The sequence below is a fragment of the Oncorhynchus gorbuscha genome, linkage group LG15, assembly GCF_021184085.1.
Source record: "Oncorhynchus gorbuscha isolate QuinsamMale2020 ecotype Even-year linkage group LG15, OgorEven_v1.0, whole genome shotgun sequence".
Taxonomy (NCBI): domain Eukaryota; kingdom Metazoa; phylum Chordata; class Actinopteri; order Salmoniformes; family Salmonidae; genus Oncorhynchus; species Oncorhynchus gorbuscha.
The window spans coordinates 10,419,111-10,436,241 of record NC_060187.1 but is presented as its reverse complement, the minus strand read 5'-3'; the positions used below and the strand labels follow the sequence as shown (position 1 = coordinate 10,436,241).

At 48.9% G+C, this 17,131-nt stretch overlaps 1 protein-coding gene across 2 annotated transcripts in view; it reads right to left on the bottom strand.

Annotated features, from left to right (window-relative positions):
- LOC123996601 (serine/threonine-protein kinase Nek7) overlaps nt 1-17,131 on the bottom strand; it is a 147,032-nt gene that overhangs the window by 32,622 nt on the left and 97,279 nt on the right. For both annotated transcript variants that reach the window (XM_046300094.1, XM_046300095.1), the window contains one exon: nt 6,906-7,000. In XM_046300094.1, coding sequence (XP_046156050.1) covers nt 6,906-7,000 — 95 coding nt within the window. The remainder of the gene's footprint in view (nt 1-6,905; nt 7,001-17,131) is intronic.

The following is a 17,131-nucleotide window of genomic DNA, read 5'->3' as shown; positions in this document are numbered from 1 at the left end:
CTCCCCTGTTGTATAGAACAGCCTTTCAGATAGAATCAGCCCTCCCTCCCCTGTTGTATAGAAGAGCCTTTCAGATGGAATCAGCCCTCCCCCGTTGTATAGAACAGCCGTTCAGATAGAATCAGCCCTCCCCTGTTGTATAGAACAGCCTTTCAGATAGAATCAGCCCTCCCCTGTTGTATAGAACAGCCTTTCAGATAGAATTAGCCCTCCCCTGTTGTATAGAACAGCCTTTCAGATAGAATCAGCCCTCCCCTGTTGTATAGAACAGCCTTTCAGATAGACTCAGCCCTCCCCTGTTGTATAGAACAGCCTTTCAGATAGAATCAGCCCTCCCCTGTTGTATAGAACAGCCTTTCAGATAGACTCAGCCCTCCCTTGTTGTATAGAACAGCCTTTCAGATAGACTCAGCCCTCCCCTGTTGTATAGAACAGCCTTTCAGATAGAATCAGCCCTCCCCTGTTGTATAGAACAGCCTTTCAGATAGAATCAGCCCTCCCCTGTTGTATAGAACAGCCTTTCAGATAGAATCAGCCCTCCCCTGTTGTATAGAACAGCCTTTCAGATAGAATCAGCCCTCCCTCCCCTGTTGTATAGAACAGCCTTTCAGATGGAATCAGCCCTCCCCTTTCTTTCTTCAGTCTTTGCGCATGACAAATTATGAGGGAAAACAAAGTTAGACGCTATTTTATGTCTGTTAATGTGATATAATGTGGTGTATTAATTCATGCCGACCTAAGAGAGAGAATGTGTGTGTAGGCACATACACACAAATTAATTCACTAAGCTATCAGATTAAACTATGACAGTAGGGCCAGCAGTAGGAAGAGAAGGCACCAAGGTAATGCTCAGTGGATAACACTGGCATACTATGTGACACATTTTTAATTAGATGTTAAAAGTGTGAAATGAACTAAAAATGTAAGCGTTTTCACAGCAGAGCTACAGTATATAGATGCCTTTAAGGACGCATGTTCTCATCTTTTATTATAAGGTCAAACATCCAGGAGCATTAAGCTATACGGTTATAAAGCTATACGGTTATAAAGCTATACGGTTATAAAGCTATACATGGTTATAAAGCTATACGGTTATAAAGCTATACGGTTATAAAGCTATACGGTTATAAAGCTATACGGTTATAAAGCTGTACGGTTATAAAGCTGTACGGTTATAAAGCTGTACGGTTATAAAGCTGTACGGTTATAAAGCTATACATGGTTATAAAGCTATACGGTTATAAAGCTATACGGTTATAAAGCTATACGGTTATAAAGCTATACGGTTATAAAGCTATACGTGGTTATAAAGCTATACGTGGTTATAAAGCTATACGGTTATAAAGCTATACGGTTATAAAGCTATACGGTTATAAAGCTATACGGTTATAAAGCTATACATGGTTATAAAGCTATACAGTTATAAAGCTATACATGGTTATAAAGCTATAGGGGAATACAGCTATATACGGTTATAAAGCTATATGGTTATAAAGCTATATGGTTATAAAGCTATACGGTTATAAAGCTATACGGTTATAAAGCTATATGGTTATAAAGCTATAGGGGAATACAGCTATATACGGTTATAAAGCTATACATGGTTATAAAGCTATAGGGGAATACAGCTATATAGGGAAATACAGCTATAGGGGTATTAAGCTATATACGGTTATAAAGCTATACATGGTTATAAAGCTATAGGGGCATTAAGCTATATACGGTTATAAAGCTATACATGGTTATAAAGCTATAGGGGAATACAGCTATATAGGGGAATACAGCTATAGGGAATACAGCTATATACGGTTATAAAGCTATACATGGTTATAAAGCTATAGGGGAATACAGCTATATACGGTTATAAAGCTATACCTGGTTATAAAGCTATAGGGGAATACAGCTATATACGGTTATAAAGCTATACATGGTTATAGTCAGCATGCCAATTGCACACTCCCTCAAAACTTGAGACATCTGTGGCATTGTGTTGTGTGACTAAACTGCACATTTTAGAGTGGCCTTTTATTGTCCCCAGCACCAGGTGCACCTGTGGAATGATACTGATGTTTAATCAGCTTCTTGATATGCATATCAAGCAGGAATACCTCTACCATAAGCCGCATCTAATGTCATTTTAGAAAATTTGGCAGTATGTCCAACCGGCCTCACAACCGCAGACCACGTGTAACCACGCCAGCCCAGCCCACATCCGGCTTCTTCACCTACGGGTTCATTTGAGACCAGCCACCCGGACAGCAGATGAAACTGTAGGTTTGTACAATCAACACAATTTCTGCACAAACTGTCAGAAACCATCTCCGGAAACCTAATCTTGCTTGACGTCCTCACCAGGATCTTGACTGGAGTTAGGTGTGGTAAAGGAGAAATGCTCACTAACAGGGATGTAAACAAATCTGAGCGCAACATTTGAGAGAAAATTAGATTTCTGATCAAATCCAAACTTTTGAAGTATCAAGCCAAAACAAGAATAAATGCTTCACAGTCCAAACAATTATGGAGGGCACTGTATATAAAGTTGAAGTCAGAAGTTTACATACACTAGGTTGGAGTTATTAAAACTTGTTTTTCAACCACTCCACAAATGTATTGCTTACAAACTATAGTTTTGGCAAGGTGGTTAGGATATCTACTTTGTGCATATTTCCAACAATTGTTTATTTCAGATTATTTCACTTATCATTCACTGTATCACAATTCCAGTGGGTCAGAAGTTTACATAGACTAAGTTGACTGTGCCTTTAAAAAGCTTGGACAATTTCAGAAAATTATGTCATGGCTTTAGAAGCTTCTGATAGGCTAATTGACATAATTTGAGTCAATTGGAGGTGTACCTGTGGATGTATTTCAAGGCCTACCTTCAAACTCAGTGCCTCTTTACTTGACATCATGGGAAAATCAAAAGATATCAGCCAAGACCTCAGAAAAATAATTGTAGACCACAAGTCTGATTCATCCTTGGGAGCAATTTCCAAATGCCTGAAGGTACCATGTTCATCTGTAGAAACAATAGTACGCAAGTATAAACACCATGGGACCACGCAGCCGTCATACCGCTCAGGAAAGAGACGCGTTCTGTCTCCTAGAGATTAACGTATTTTGGTGCGAAAAGTGCAAATCAATCCCAGAATAACAGCAAAGGACCTTGTGAAGATTCTGGAGGAAACAGGTACAAAAGTATCTATATCCACAGTAAAATGAGTCCTATATCTACATAACCTGAAGGACCACTCAGCAAGGAAGAAGCCACTTCTCAAAAACCGCCATAAAAAAGCCAGACTACGGTTTGCAACTGGGGACAAAGATAGTACTTTTTGGAGAAATGTCCTCTGGGCTGATGAAACAAAAATAGATATGTTTGGTCATAATAGCCATCGTTATGTTTGGAGGAAAAAGGGGGAGGCTTGCAAGTCAAAGAGCACCATCCCAACTGTGAAGTACGGGGGTGGCAGCATCATGTTGTGGGGGTACTTTGCTTCAGGAGGGACTGGTGCACTTCACAAAATAGATGGCGTCATGAGGAGGGGAAATGATGTGGATATATTGAAGCAGCATCTCAAGACGTCAGTCAGGAAGTTAAAGCTTGGACGCAAATGGCTCTTCCAAATGGAAAATAACCCCAAGCACACCTCCAAAGTTGTGGCAAAATTGCTTAAGGACAACAAAGTCAAGGTATTAGAGTGGCCATCACAAAGCCTTGACCTCAATCCTATAGAACATTTATGGGCAGAACTGAAAAAGCATGTGCGAACAAGGAGGCCTACAAACCTGACTCAGTTACACCAGCTCTGTCAGGAGGAATGGGCCAAAGTTCACCCAACTTATTGTGGGAAACTTGTAGAAGGCCGAAACTTTTGACCCAAGTTAAACCATTTAAAGGCAATGCTACCAAGTACTAATTAAGTGTATGTAAACTTCTGACCCATTGGGAATGTGATGAAAGAAATACAAGCTGAAATAATTCACTCTCTCTACTATTATTCTGACATTTCACATTCTTAAAATAAAGTGGTGATCCTAACTGACCTAAAACAGGGAATTTTTACTTGGATTAAATGTCAGGAATTGTGAAAAACTGAGTTTAAATGTATTTGGCTTAGGTGTATGTAAACATCGGACTTCAACTGTACTGTAGGGTTATAAAGCTACATAGGGTTCAGGACATTGCAGCACTATTACTGTTACTATTACAATACTACACACACGGGTCTGGGCCGGGGGTGCGGTAAGAACGACATATCAACCTACACATGCCCAACCTGCTGTTGCCGTGCCCACCCAAGCATCATCCCATTACCACGACACCGGAGGTGGACCGGGTCAGGTGACGTAATGTGGAAATAGAGACCTCATCACACACACGCCTCAATCAAACAGAATAGGAGATGCAGCCAGGTATTGATGGGTTTGTCTCTCTCACCCATCGAGCAACCCAGGATGAACACTGAAATATTCATGTTCTCTCAAACACAGTCCTAAAGCACACACACCACGTGTTGACCCTCACAGACATCCAAACAGCCAACATCCAAACAGCCAACATCCATACGGGCAACATCCATACGGGCAACATCCATACTAGAAGTCGACCGATTAATCGGAACTGCCGATAAATTAGGGCTGATTTCAAGTTTTCATCTGTATTTTTGGACACCGATTTGGCCGATTAAAAAATACATAAAAAACTAAATATATATATTTTTTACACCTTTATTTAATCTTTATTTAACTATGCAAGTCAGTTAAGAACACATTCTTATTTTCAATGACGGCCTAGGAACGGTGGGTTAACTTCCTTGTTCAGGGGCAGAACGACAGATTTTTACCTTGTCAGCTCAGGGATTCAATCTTGCAACCTTACAGTTAACTTGTCCAACGCTCTAACCACCTGCCTTTCATTGCACTCCACGAGGAGCCTGCCTTTTACGCAAATGCAGTAAGCCAAGGTAAGTTGCTAGCTAGCATTAAACTTATCTTATAAAAAACAATCAAGCAACAGTTTGGGCCGCCTAATTTGCCAGAATTTTACGTAATTATGACATAACATTGAAGGTTGTGCAATGTAACAGGAATATTTAGATTTATGGATGCCACCCGTTAGATCAAATACGGAATGGTTCCGTATTTCACTGAAAGAATAAACGTCTTGTTTTCGAGATGAGAGTTTCCGGATTCGACCATATTAATGACCTACGGCTCGTATTTCTGTGTGTTATCATGTTATAACGAAGTCTATGATTTGATAGAGCAGTGTGACTGAGCGGTGGTAGGCAGTAGCAGGCTCGTCAGCATTCATTCAAACAGCACGTTCATACGTTTGCCAACAGCTGTTTATGACTTCAAGCCTATCAACTCCCGAGATGAGGCTGGTTTAACCGATGTGAAATGGCTAGCTAGTTAGCAGGGTGAGTGCTAATAGCGTTTCAAATGTCATTCGCTCTGAGACTTCGAGTGGTTGTTCCCCTTGCTCTGCATGGGTAACGCTGCTTCGAGGGTGGCTGTTGTCATTGAGGTGCGAGGAGAGGGATGGAGGCTATACTGTTACACTGGCAATACTAAAGTGCCTATAAGAACATCCAATAGTCAAAGGTTAATGAAATACAAATGGTATAGAGAGAAATAGTCCTATAATTCCTATAATAACTACAACCTAAAACTTCTTACCTGGGAATATTGAAGAATCATGTTAAAAGGAACCACCAGCTTTCATATGTTCTCATGTTCTGAGCAAGGAACTTAAACGTTAGCTTTTTTACATGGCACATATTGCACTTTTACTTTCTTCTCCAACACTTTGTTTTTGCATTATTTAAACCAAATTGAACATGTTTCATTATTTATTTGAGGCTAAATGGATTTTATTGATGTATTATATTAGTGTTAAAATAAGTGTTCATTCAGTATTGTTGTAATTGTCATTATTACAATATTTTTTTAAATCGACCGATTAATCGGTATCGGCTAAATCGGTATCGGCTTAATCGGTATCGGCATTGAAAAATCATAATCGGTCAACCTCTAATCCATACTCCATCATCCATACAGCCATCATCCATACAGCCATACAGCCATCATCCATACAGCCATCATCCATACAGCCATCATCCAACCTCCAATGCACACACCTGTCAGACCTTCATATATACACACACTGAATAGTGTTTTCAGATCAATGGGAGCAGAGTGGGTGTGTGTGATGCTTGTTTAGAAAGGCCAGATAATATCACACAACACACCACAGGCCAGCTACATACTCACACTCTTTCTCCCACTCTCTCTTCCCATCCTCCCCCTTCTCCCTCCTCCTCCTCCTCCTCCTCCTCCTCCCACATCCTCTCCCCGTATCGCTCTCGCTGCCTCTCTCTCCCCACCCCCTCTCTTCTCTCTCCATCCCATTTCTCTCTCCCCCGATCTCTCACTCTCCAACCTCACCCCGTATCTCTCTCTCTGCCTGGCTCAACCCATATATTTCACTCTGCCTCTCTCCACCATCCTCTCGCTCACTCGCTCCCCCCCACCTCTCTCTCCAGTCTGATCTGTAAGGTGGAAGTGGTTCATCTACAGAGTAATCCAACTGGTCAGTCTGATCTGTAAGGTGGAAGTGGTTCGTCTACAGAGTAATCTAACTGGTCAGTCTGATCTGTAAGGTGGAAGTGGTTCGTCTACAGAGTAATCTAACTGGTCAGTCTGATCTGTAAGGTGGAAGTGATTCGTCTACAGAGTAATCTAACTGGTCAGTATCATATCCACCCAGTTGATCTGAACCACATGGATATGTCACTGGGAGGTCTCTGTTAGCTTCAAACACACTGCAGCTCTCCTATCCACCTTTAGCTCACAAATCTGTCTGTGTGTGTACAGTAAATGTGTATCATATAGGTTACCTCGTAGAGCAGGCAGCCTAGCGACCAGATGTCAGATTTGAAGTTGTATCCGTTTTCATGTATTCTTTCTGGAGACATGTAGTAGGGGGTGCCCACTGGAACACACAGAGAGAGGCAGGGAAAAGTGTTTCTTTATTATCTACTTCACTTGATTTGTCAATGTTAACATATATTTCCCATACATATAAAGCCCTTAAATTGAAATTGAATTGAGAGAAAGTAAGAGACAGAGAGACAACAGAGAGAACAGAATGAGAGCGAGAGAGAGAGACAGCCATTAGCCTGTTCCACCACTAACCTAGCTGTTCCAGCACACACAACCTCAGAGAGACAGACATCACACACAACCTCAGAGAGACAGACATCACACACAACCTCAGAGAGACAGACATCACACACAACCTCAGAGAGACAGACATCACACACAACCTCAGAGAGACAGACATCACACACAACCTCAGAGAGACAGACATCACACACAACCTCAGAGAGACAGACATCACACACAACCTCAGAGAGACAGACATCACACACAACCTCAGAGAGACAGACAGACATCACACACAACCTCAGAGAGACAGACATCACACACAACCTCAGAGAGACAGACACAACCTCAGAGAGACAGACATCAACCTCAGAGAGACAGACATCACACACAACCTCAGAGAAACAGACATCACACACAACCTCAGAGAAACAGACATCACACACAACCTCAGAGAGACAGACATCACACACAACCTCAGAGAGACAGACATCACACACAACCTCAGAGAGACAGACATCACACACAACCTCAGAGAAACAGACATCACACAGAAACTCCCTCATCCACGACATCACAACTCCAGTTCAGATCTCATTACCATCCCTCATCCACTACATCACAACTCCAGTTCAGCTCTCATTACCATCCCTCATCCACTACATCACAACTCCAGTTCAGCTCTCATTACCATCCCTCATCCACTACATCACAACTCCAGTTCAGCTCTCATTACCATCCCTCATCATGAATAGAAACAGGTGTCCAACAGATAGTTTGCTCTCATTACATCCCTCTCTGGCTGTGAATCCCTACATCACAACTCCAGTTCAGCTGGCTGGCCCGCTCCAGACAGTACATCCCTCATCCACCACGCTGGCTGGCCCACTACATCACAACAGTTCACAATCCCTCATCCATGCATGGCTGGCCCACTACCAGACAGTTCAGCTCTCACCATCCCTCATCCACTGCTGGCATGGCCATGAATAGAAACTCCAGACAGTACAATACCACGCTGGCTGGCCCGCTCCAGACAGTACAATACCACGCTGGCTGGCCCGCTCCAGACAGTACAATACCACAGACAGTACAATGGCTGGCCCGCTCCAGACAGTACAATACCACGCTGGCTGGCCCGCTCCAGACAGTACAATACCACGCTGGCTGGCCCGCTCCAGACAGTACAATACCACGCTGGCTGGCCCGCTCCAGACAGTACAATACCACGCTGGCTGGCCCGCTCCAGACAGTACAATACCACGCTGGCTGGCCCGCTCCAGACAGTACAATACCACGCTGGCTGGCCCGCTCCAGACAGTACAACAATCCAGACAGTACAACGCTGGCTGGCCCGCTCCAGACAGTACAATACCACGCTGGCTGGCCCGCTCCAGACAGTACAATACCACGCTGGCTGGCCCGCTCCAGACAGTACAATACCACGCTGGCTGGCCCGCTCCAGACAGTACAATACCACGCTGGCTGGCCCGCTCCAGACAGTACAATACCATGCTGGCTGGCCCGCTCCAGACCCCACAGTCAGACAGTACAATACCACGCTGGCTGGCCCGCTCCAGACCCCACAGTCAGACAGTACAATACCACGCTGGCTGGCCCGCTCCAGACCCCACAGTCAGACAGTACAATACCACGCTGGCTGGCCCGCTCCAGACAGTACAATACCACGCTGGCTGGCCCGCTCCAGACCCCACAGTCAGACAGTACAATACCATGCTGGCTGGCCCGCTCCAGACCCAACAGTCAGACAGTACAATACCATGCTGGCTGGCCCGCTCCAGACAGAACAATACCACGCTGGCTGGCCCGCTCCAGACCCCACAGTCAGACAGTACAATACCATGCTGGCTGGCCCGCTCCAGACCCCACAGTCAGACAGTACAATACCATGCTGGCTGGCCCGCTCCAGACCCCACAGTCAGACAGTACAATACCATGCTGGCTGACCCGCTCCAGACAATACAATACCATGCTGGCTGGCCCGCTCCAGACCCCACAGTCAGACAGTACAATAACATGCTGGCTGGCCCGCTCCAGACCCCACAGTCAGACAGTACAATACCATGCTGGCTGGCCCGCTCCAGACCCCACAGTCAGACAGTACAATACCACGCTGGCTGGCCCGCTCCAGACCCCACAGTCAGACAGTACAATACCATGCTGGCTGGCCCGCTCCAGACCCCACAGTCAGACAGTACAATACCATGCTGGCTGGCCCGCTCCAGACCCCACAGTCAGACAGTACAATACCACGCTGGCTGGCCCGCTCCAGACCCCACAGTCAGACAGTACAATACCACGCTGGCTGGCCCGCTCCAGACAGTACAATACTACGCTGGCTGGCCCGCTCCAGACCCCACAGTCAGACAGTACAATACCATGCTGGCTGGCCCGCTCCAGACCCAACAGTCAGACAGTACAATACCATGCTGGCTGGCCCGCTCCAGACAGAACAATACCACGCTGGCTGGCCCGCTCCAGACCCCACAGTCAGACAGTACAATACCATGCTGGCTGGCCCGCTCCAGACCCCACAGTCAGACAGTACAATACCATGCTGGCTGGCCCGCTCCAGACCCCACAGTCAGACAGTACAATACCATGCTGGCTGACCCGCTCCAGACAATACAATACCATGCTGGCTGGCCCGCTCCAGACCCCACAGTCAGACAGTACAATAACATGCTGGCTGGCCCGCTCCAGACCCCACAGTCAGACAGTACAATACCATGCTGGCTGGCCCGCTCCAGACCCCACAGTCAGACAGTACAATACCATGCTGGCTGGCCCGCTCCAGACCCCACAGTCAGACAGTACAATACCACGCTGGCTGGCCCGCTCCAGACCCCACAGTCAGACAGTACAATACCATGCTGGCTGGCCCGCTCCAGACCCCACAGTCAGACAGTACAATACCATGCTGGCTGGCCCACTCCAGACCCCACAGTCAGACAGTACAATAGTCAGTCATGTACAGGGGCTGGCTGTAGGTTCACTGCCCCACCACAGAGGGCCCAAGTGAGCCTGATGGGGGGAGATAGCTGACAGATAAAGAGAGACAGATCCAGACAAATACTGAGGGTTGATCTAGCACACACACACACACACATTTTTAAATGTATGCATGTTATTAAGTATTTTCTGTAATGTCTATTGCGGTATGAGTTGGGCCCCAGTCAAACGAGCTGTTGCCATTGGCTAATGGGGATCCTGATTAATCAAATGGCATAATGGAAGCATAGTCTGAGACCTGTAAATATTATACATATTTAGTTCAAACTTCTTAGAGCTGAGATCCCGTTAACAGGATCGATATGACAACAGCCAGTGAAAGTGCAGGGCGCCAAATTCAAACAACAGAAATCTCATAATTAAAATTCCTCAAACATACATGTATTTCATACCATTTTAAAAATACACTTCTTGTTAATCACACCGCAATGTCCGATGTCAAAAAGGCTTTACAGTGAAAGCACCACAAACAATTATGTTAGGTCAGAGCCAAGTCACCGAAAAATACAGCCATTTTTCCAGCCAAAGAGAGGAGTCACAAAAATCAGAAACAGAGATAGAATGAATCACTAACCTTTGATCATCTTCATCAGATGACACTCATATGACTTCATGTTACACAATACATGTATGTTTTGTTTGATAAAGTTCATATTTATATTTAAAAACATCTCATTATACATTGGCGCATTATGTTCAGTAGTTACAAAAACATCCGGTGATATTGCAGAGAGCCACATCAATTCACAGAAATACTCATCATAAATGTTGATGAAAATACAAGTGTTATACATGGAACTTTAGATACACTTCTCCTTAATGCAACCGCTGTGTCAGATTTCAAAAAAGCTTTACAGAAAAAGCAAACCATGCAATAATCTGAGTACGGCGCCCAAACAAGCCAAAAAGATATCCGTCATATTTTGCAGTCAACAGAAGTCAGAAATAACATTATAAATACTCACTTACCTTTGATGATCTTCACAGAATGCACAAAAATGTTTGTTTTGTTCGATAATGTCCATCATTTATGTTCTAATAGCTCCTTTTGTTAGCGCGTTTGGTAAACAAATCCAAACTCACGTTGCGTGTTCACTAGGTGCAAGATGGAATGTCAAAACGTTCCATTACAGTCCGTAGAAACATGTCAAACGATGTATAGAGTCAATCTTTAGGATGTTTTTAACATAAAACATGAATAATGTTCTAACTGGAGAATTCCTTTGTCTGTAGAATTGCGATGGAACAGAGCTCGCTCTCACGTGAACGAGCGTCACGAGCTCAAGGCATTCTGCCAGACCTCTGACTCATTCCCCTGTCATTCGGCCCCACCCCACAGTAGAAGCATCAAACAAGGTTCTAAAGACTGTTGACATCTAGTGGAAGCCTTAGGAAGTGCAACATGACCAACATCCCACTGTATCTTCAAAAGGGAATGAGCTGAAAAACGACCAACCTCAGATTTCCCACTTCCTGGTTGGATTTTTGCCTGCCATATGAGAGCTTTTAGCTTTTAACTGTGAACGTGTCGAACTAATAATAAAAACTAGATATGAATTAGTTTGAATAAACCCATGACGTGGAATATTATAAGAGTTTACAGCATATGTATCTGTGCAGAAATAAAAGTGCACTTTTTATTGGGGGATGTTTTTTAATTGGGATGTGAAAACATTTATGTATCTCTAAATGTCAGGTCTGCATAATAAAGTGTGCCCTCCAATTCTAAAAATAGAGAGAGGGTCAGAGAGAGAGGGAGAGAGAGGCGGGGTCAGAGAGAGAGGGAGAGAGAAGCGGGGTCAGAGATAGAGAGGGAGAGAGAGGTGGGGTCAGAGAGAGAGGAGAGAAAGGCGGGGTCAGAGAGAGAGAGAGAGAAAGAGAGGCGCGGTCAGAGAGAGAGAGAGAGAGAGGCGGGGTCAGAGAGAGAGAGAAAGAGAGGCGCGGTCAGAGAGAGAGAGAGAGAGGCGGGGTCAGAGAGAGAGGAGAGAGAGGCGGGGTCAGAGAGAGGTGGTGTCAGAGAGAGAGAAAGAGAGGCAGGGTCAGAGAGAGAGAAAGAGAGGCGGGGTCAGAGAGAGAGGGAGAGAGAGGCGGGGTCAGAGAGAGAGCGAGAGAGGCGGGGTCAGAGAGAGAGCAAGAGAGGCGGGGTCAGAGAGAGAGAGAGAGGGAGAGAGGCGGGGTCAGAGAGAGAGAGAGGGAGAGAGGCGGGGTCAGAGAGAGAGAGGGAGAGAGGCGGTGATTGGGAGAGAGGCGAAGTCAGAGAGAGAGAGGGAGAGAGAGGCGGGGTCAGAGAGAGAGAGGGAGAGAGAGGCGGGGTCAGAGAGAGGCGGGGTCAGAGAGAGAGAGAAAGAGAGGCGGTGATTGGGAGAGAGGCGAAGTCAGAGAGAGAGAGGGAGAGAGAGTCGGGGTCAGAGAGAGGGAGAAAGAGGCGGGGTCAGAGAGTGACGGAGAAAGAGGCGGGGCCAGAGGGAGAGAGAGGCGGGGCCAGAGAGAGAGGGAGAGAGAGGCGGGGCCCGATAGAGAGGGAGAGAGAGGTGGGGTCAGAGAGAGAGAGAGAGAGAGGCAGGGTCAGAGAGAGAGAGAGAGAGAGAGAGAGAGAGAGAGAGAGAGGCAGGGTCAGAGAGAGAGAGAGAGGCGGGGCCAGAGAGAGAGGGAGAGAGAGGCGGGGCCAGAGAGGGAGAGAGAGGCGGGGCCAGAGAGGGAGGGAGAGAGAGGCGGGGCCAGAGAGGGAGAGAGAGGCGGGGCCAGAGAGAGAGGGAGAGAGAGGTGGGGTCAGAGAGAGAGAGAGAGAGGCGGGGTCAGAGAGAGGCGGGGTCAGAGAGAGAGAGAAAGAGAGGCGGTGATTGGGAGAGAGGCGAAGTCAGAGAGAGAGAGGGAGAGAGAGTCGGGGTCAGAGAGAGAGGGAGAAAGAGGCGGGGTCAGAGAGTGACGGAGAAAGAGGCGGGGCCAGAGGGAGAGAGAGGCGGGGCCAGAGAGAGAGGGAGAGAGAGGCGGGGCCAGATAGAGAGGGAGAGAGAGGTGGGGTCAGAGAGAGAGAGAGAGAGAGGCAGGGTCAGAGGGAGAGAGAGAGTGAGAGGCAGGGTCAGAGAGAGAGAGAGAGAGAGAGGCGGGGCCAGAGAGAGAGGGAGAGAGAGACGGGGCCAGATAGAGAGGGAGAGAGAGGTGGGGTCAGAGAGAGAGAGAGAGAGAGGTGGGGTCAGAGAGAGAGAGAGAGAGAGGTGGGTCAGAGAGAGAGAGAGAGAGAGGCAGGGTCAGAGAGAGAGGGAGATATAAGGGGCCAGAGAGAGAGGGAGAGAGAGGCAGGGTCAGAGAGAGAGAGAGAGAGAGGTGGGTCAGAGAGAGAGAGAGAGAGAGGCAGGGTCAGAGAGAGAGGGAGATATAAGGGGCCAGAGAGAGAGGGAGAGAGAGGTGGGGTCAGAGAGAGAGGCAGATATAAGGGGTCAGAGCGAGAGGCGGGGCCAGAGAGAGAGGGAGAGAGAGGAGGGGCCAGAGAGGGAGAGAGAGGCGGGGCCAGAGAGAGAGGGAGAGAGAGGAGGGGCCAGAGAGGGAGAGAGAGGAGGGGCCAGAGAGGGAGAGAGAGGCGGGGCCAGAGAGGGAGGGAGAGAGAGGCGGGGCCAGAGAGGGAGGGAGAGAGAGGCGGGGCCAGAGAGGGAGAGAGAGGCGGGGCCAGAGAGGGAGAGAGAGGCGGGGCCAGAGAGGGAGAGAGAGGCGGGGCCAGAGAGGGAGAGAGCTGGCTTGCGAGAGCCCAGTTTTTAGTTTTTATCAGGCTCGGCGGTGTGTGTGCGTGTGTGTGTTTATGCGTTTCTGTGTGTGTGTGTTGCTATGGAGGTCTCCTGGTGCAGCTGATTAAAGAGCATCAGCCTACCTGCCTGCCTGCCTCCTTGCCTGCATCAGCATTCATTCATTTACAATTAAAACACACAAATGTATGCATGCAGATGAACTATCATGTTGGGATTGATTTCCATTATTACAGTTGGTTAAGACAACTGAGCTGCATTCTAGGGGAAGAGAAGATAATATGGTCATGGTAAACATGTATGAATGGAATCATCCGGTTCATCTACTGGGCTATGAGCCTGTACCACCAACTAGCCAGCACCTCCCTCCTCTGCTGGTCTCTAGCCAGCACCTCCCTCCTCTGCTGGTCTCTAGCCAGCACCTCCCTCCTCTGCTGATCTCTAGCCAGCACCTCCCTCCTCTGCTGGTCTCCAGCCAGCATCTCCCTCCTCTACTGGTCTCTAGCCAGCACCTCTCCTCTACTGGTCTCTAGCCAGCACCTCCCTCCTCTACTGGTCTATTGCCAGCACCTCCCTCCTCTACTGGTCTCTAGCCAGCACCTCCCTCCTCTACTGGTCTCTAGCCAGCACCTCCCTTCTCTACTGGTCTCTAGCCAGCACCTCCCTCATCTACTCGTCTCCAGCCAGCACCTCTCTACTCTACTGGTCTCTAGCCAGCACCTCCCTCCTCTACTGGTCTCTAGCCAGCACCTCCCTCCTCTACTGGTCTCTAGCCAGCACCTCCCTCCTCTACTGGTCTCTAGCCAGCACCTCCCTCCTCTACTGGTCTCTAGCCAGCACCTCCCTCCTCTACTGGTCTCTAGCCAGCACCTCCCTCCTCTACTGGTCTCTAGCCAGCACCTCCCTCCTCTACTGGTCTCTAGCCAGCACCTCCCTCCTCTACTGGTCTCTAGCCAGCACCTCCCTCCTCTACTGGTCTCTAGCCAGCACCTCCCTCCTCTACTGGTCTCTAGCCAGCACCTCCCTCCTCTACTGGTCTCTAGCCAGCACCTCCCTCTACTGGTCTATTGCCAGCACCTCTCCTCTACTGGTCTCTAGCCAGCACCTCCCTCCTCTACTGGTCTATTGCCAGCACCTCCCTCCTCTACTGGTCTCAAGCCAGCACCTCCCTCCTCTACTGGTCTATTGCCAGCACCTCCCTCCTCTACTGGTCTCAAGCCAGCACCTCCCTCCTCTACTGGTCTCTAGCCAGCACCTCCCTCCTCTACTGGTCTCTAGCCAGCACCTCCCTCCTCTACTGGTCTCTAGCCAGCACCTCCCTCCTCTACTGGTCTCCAGCCAGCACCTCCCTCCTCTACTGGTCTCTAGCCAGCACCTCCCTCCTCTACTGGTCTCTAGCCAGCACCTCCCTCCTCTACTAGTCTCTAGCCAGCACCTCCCTCCTCTACTGGTCTCCAGCCAGCACCTCCCTCCTCTACTGGTCTCCAGCCAGCACCTCCCTCCTCTACTGGTCTCTAGCCAGCACCTCCCTCCTCTACTGGTCTCTAGCCAGCACCTCTCTCCTCTACTGGTCTATTGCCAGCACCTCCCTCCTCTACTGGTCTATTGCCAGCACCTCCCTCCTCTACTGGTCTATTGCCAGCACCTCCCTCCTCTACTGGTCTCTAGACAGCACTTCTCTTCTCTACTAGGCTGGTTGAACTCATTAAAGCCCCAAACTTTCAGACACAAACACACAGGCACACACATTTCACCGCCCCTCATGCAGAGAGAGACATGGGGAGAGAAGGACAGAAAGAGGGAGCGAGGGAGGGAAGGAGAGGGGAGGGGGAATGAGAGATGAAGGGGGAGAGAAAGGGGAAAGGGAAGAGGAGGGAGAAAGAGGGCGGGAAAATAAGTCAGTATAGAGGAGAGAAAGAGAAAGAAGAAAAGGAGGGAGGGTGAGAGAAATAGATGATGAGGAGGAGAAAAATGGAGAGAGCGAGAGAGCAAAGGAGAGTAAGTTTGAGAAAGACAGTTGGATAGACAGTGAGGCAGCTCGAGAGAGAGGAAGATGGGAAGAGAGAAAGAGAGGGGGGGTATGGAGAGAAAGACAGCAGGAGAGAGGGGGGTTGAAGAAATACCCAGCAGGAGAGAGAGGGGTACGGAGAGGAGGACACAGCAGGAGAGAGAGGGGTACGGAGAGGAGGACCCAGCAGGAGAGAGGGAGAGGGGTACGGAGAGGAGGACATAGCAGGAGAGAGGGAGAGGGGTACAGAGAGGAGGACACAGCAGGAGAGAGGGAGAGGGGTACGGAGAGGAGGACACAGCAGGAGAGAGGGAGAGGGGTACGGAGAGGAGGACACAGCAGGAGAGAGGGAGAGGGGTACGGAGAGGAGGACACAGCAGGAGAGAGAGGGGTACGGAGAGGAGGACACAGCAGGAGAGAGGGAGAGGGGTACGGAGAGGAGGACCCAGCTGGAGAGAGAGGGGTACGGAGAGGAGGACCCAGCAGGAGAGAGAGGGGTACGGAGAGGAGGACCCAGCAGGAGAGAGGGAGAGGGGTACGGAGAGGAGGACACAGCAGGAGAGAGGGAGAGGGGTACAGAGAGGAGGACCCAGCAGGAGAGAGGGAGAGGAGTACGGAGAGGAGGACCCAGCAGGAGAGAGAGGGGTACGGAGAGGAGGACACAGCAGGAGAGAGAGGGGTACGGAGAGGAGGACCCAGCAGGAGAGAGAGGGGTACGGAGAGGAGGACCCAGCAGGAGAGAGAGGGGTACGGAGAGGAGGACACAGCAGGAGAGAGGGAGAGGGGTACGGAGAGGAGGACACAGCAGGAGAGAGGGAGAGGGGTACGGAGAGGAGGACACAGCAGGAGAGAGGGAGAGGGGTACGGAGAGGAGGACACAGCAGGAGAGATAGGGGTACGGAGAGGAGGATCCAGCAGGAGAGAGAGGGGTACGGAGAGGAGGACACAGCAGGAGAGAGAGGGGTACGGAGAGGAGGACCCAGCAGGAGAGAGGGAGAGGGGTACGGAGAGGAGGACACAGCAGGAGAGAGAGGGGTACGGAGAGGAGGACACAGCAGGAGAGAGAGAGAGGGGTACGGAGAGGAGGACCCAGCAGGAGAGAGAGGGGTACGGAGAGGAGGACCCAGCAGGAGAGAGGGAGAGGGGTACGGAGAGGAGGACCCAGCAGGAGAGAGAGGGG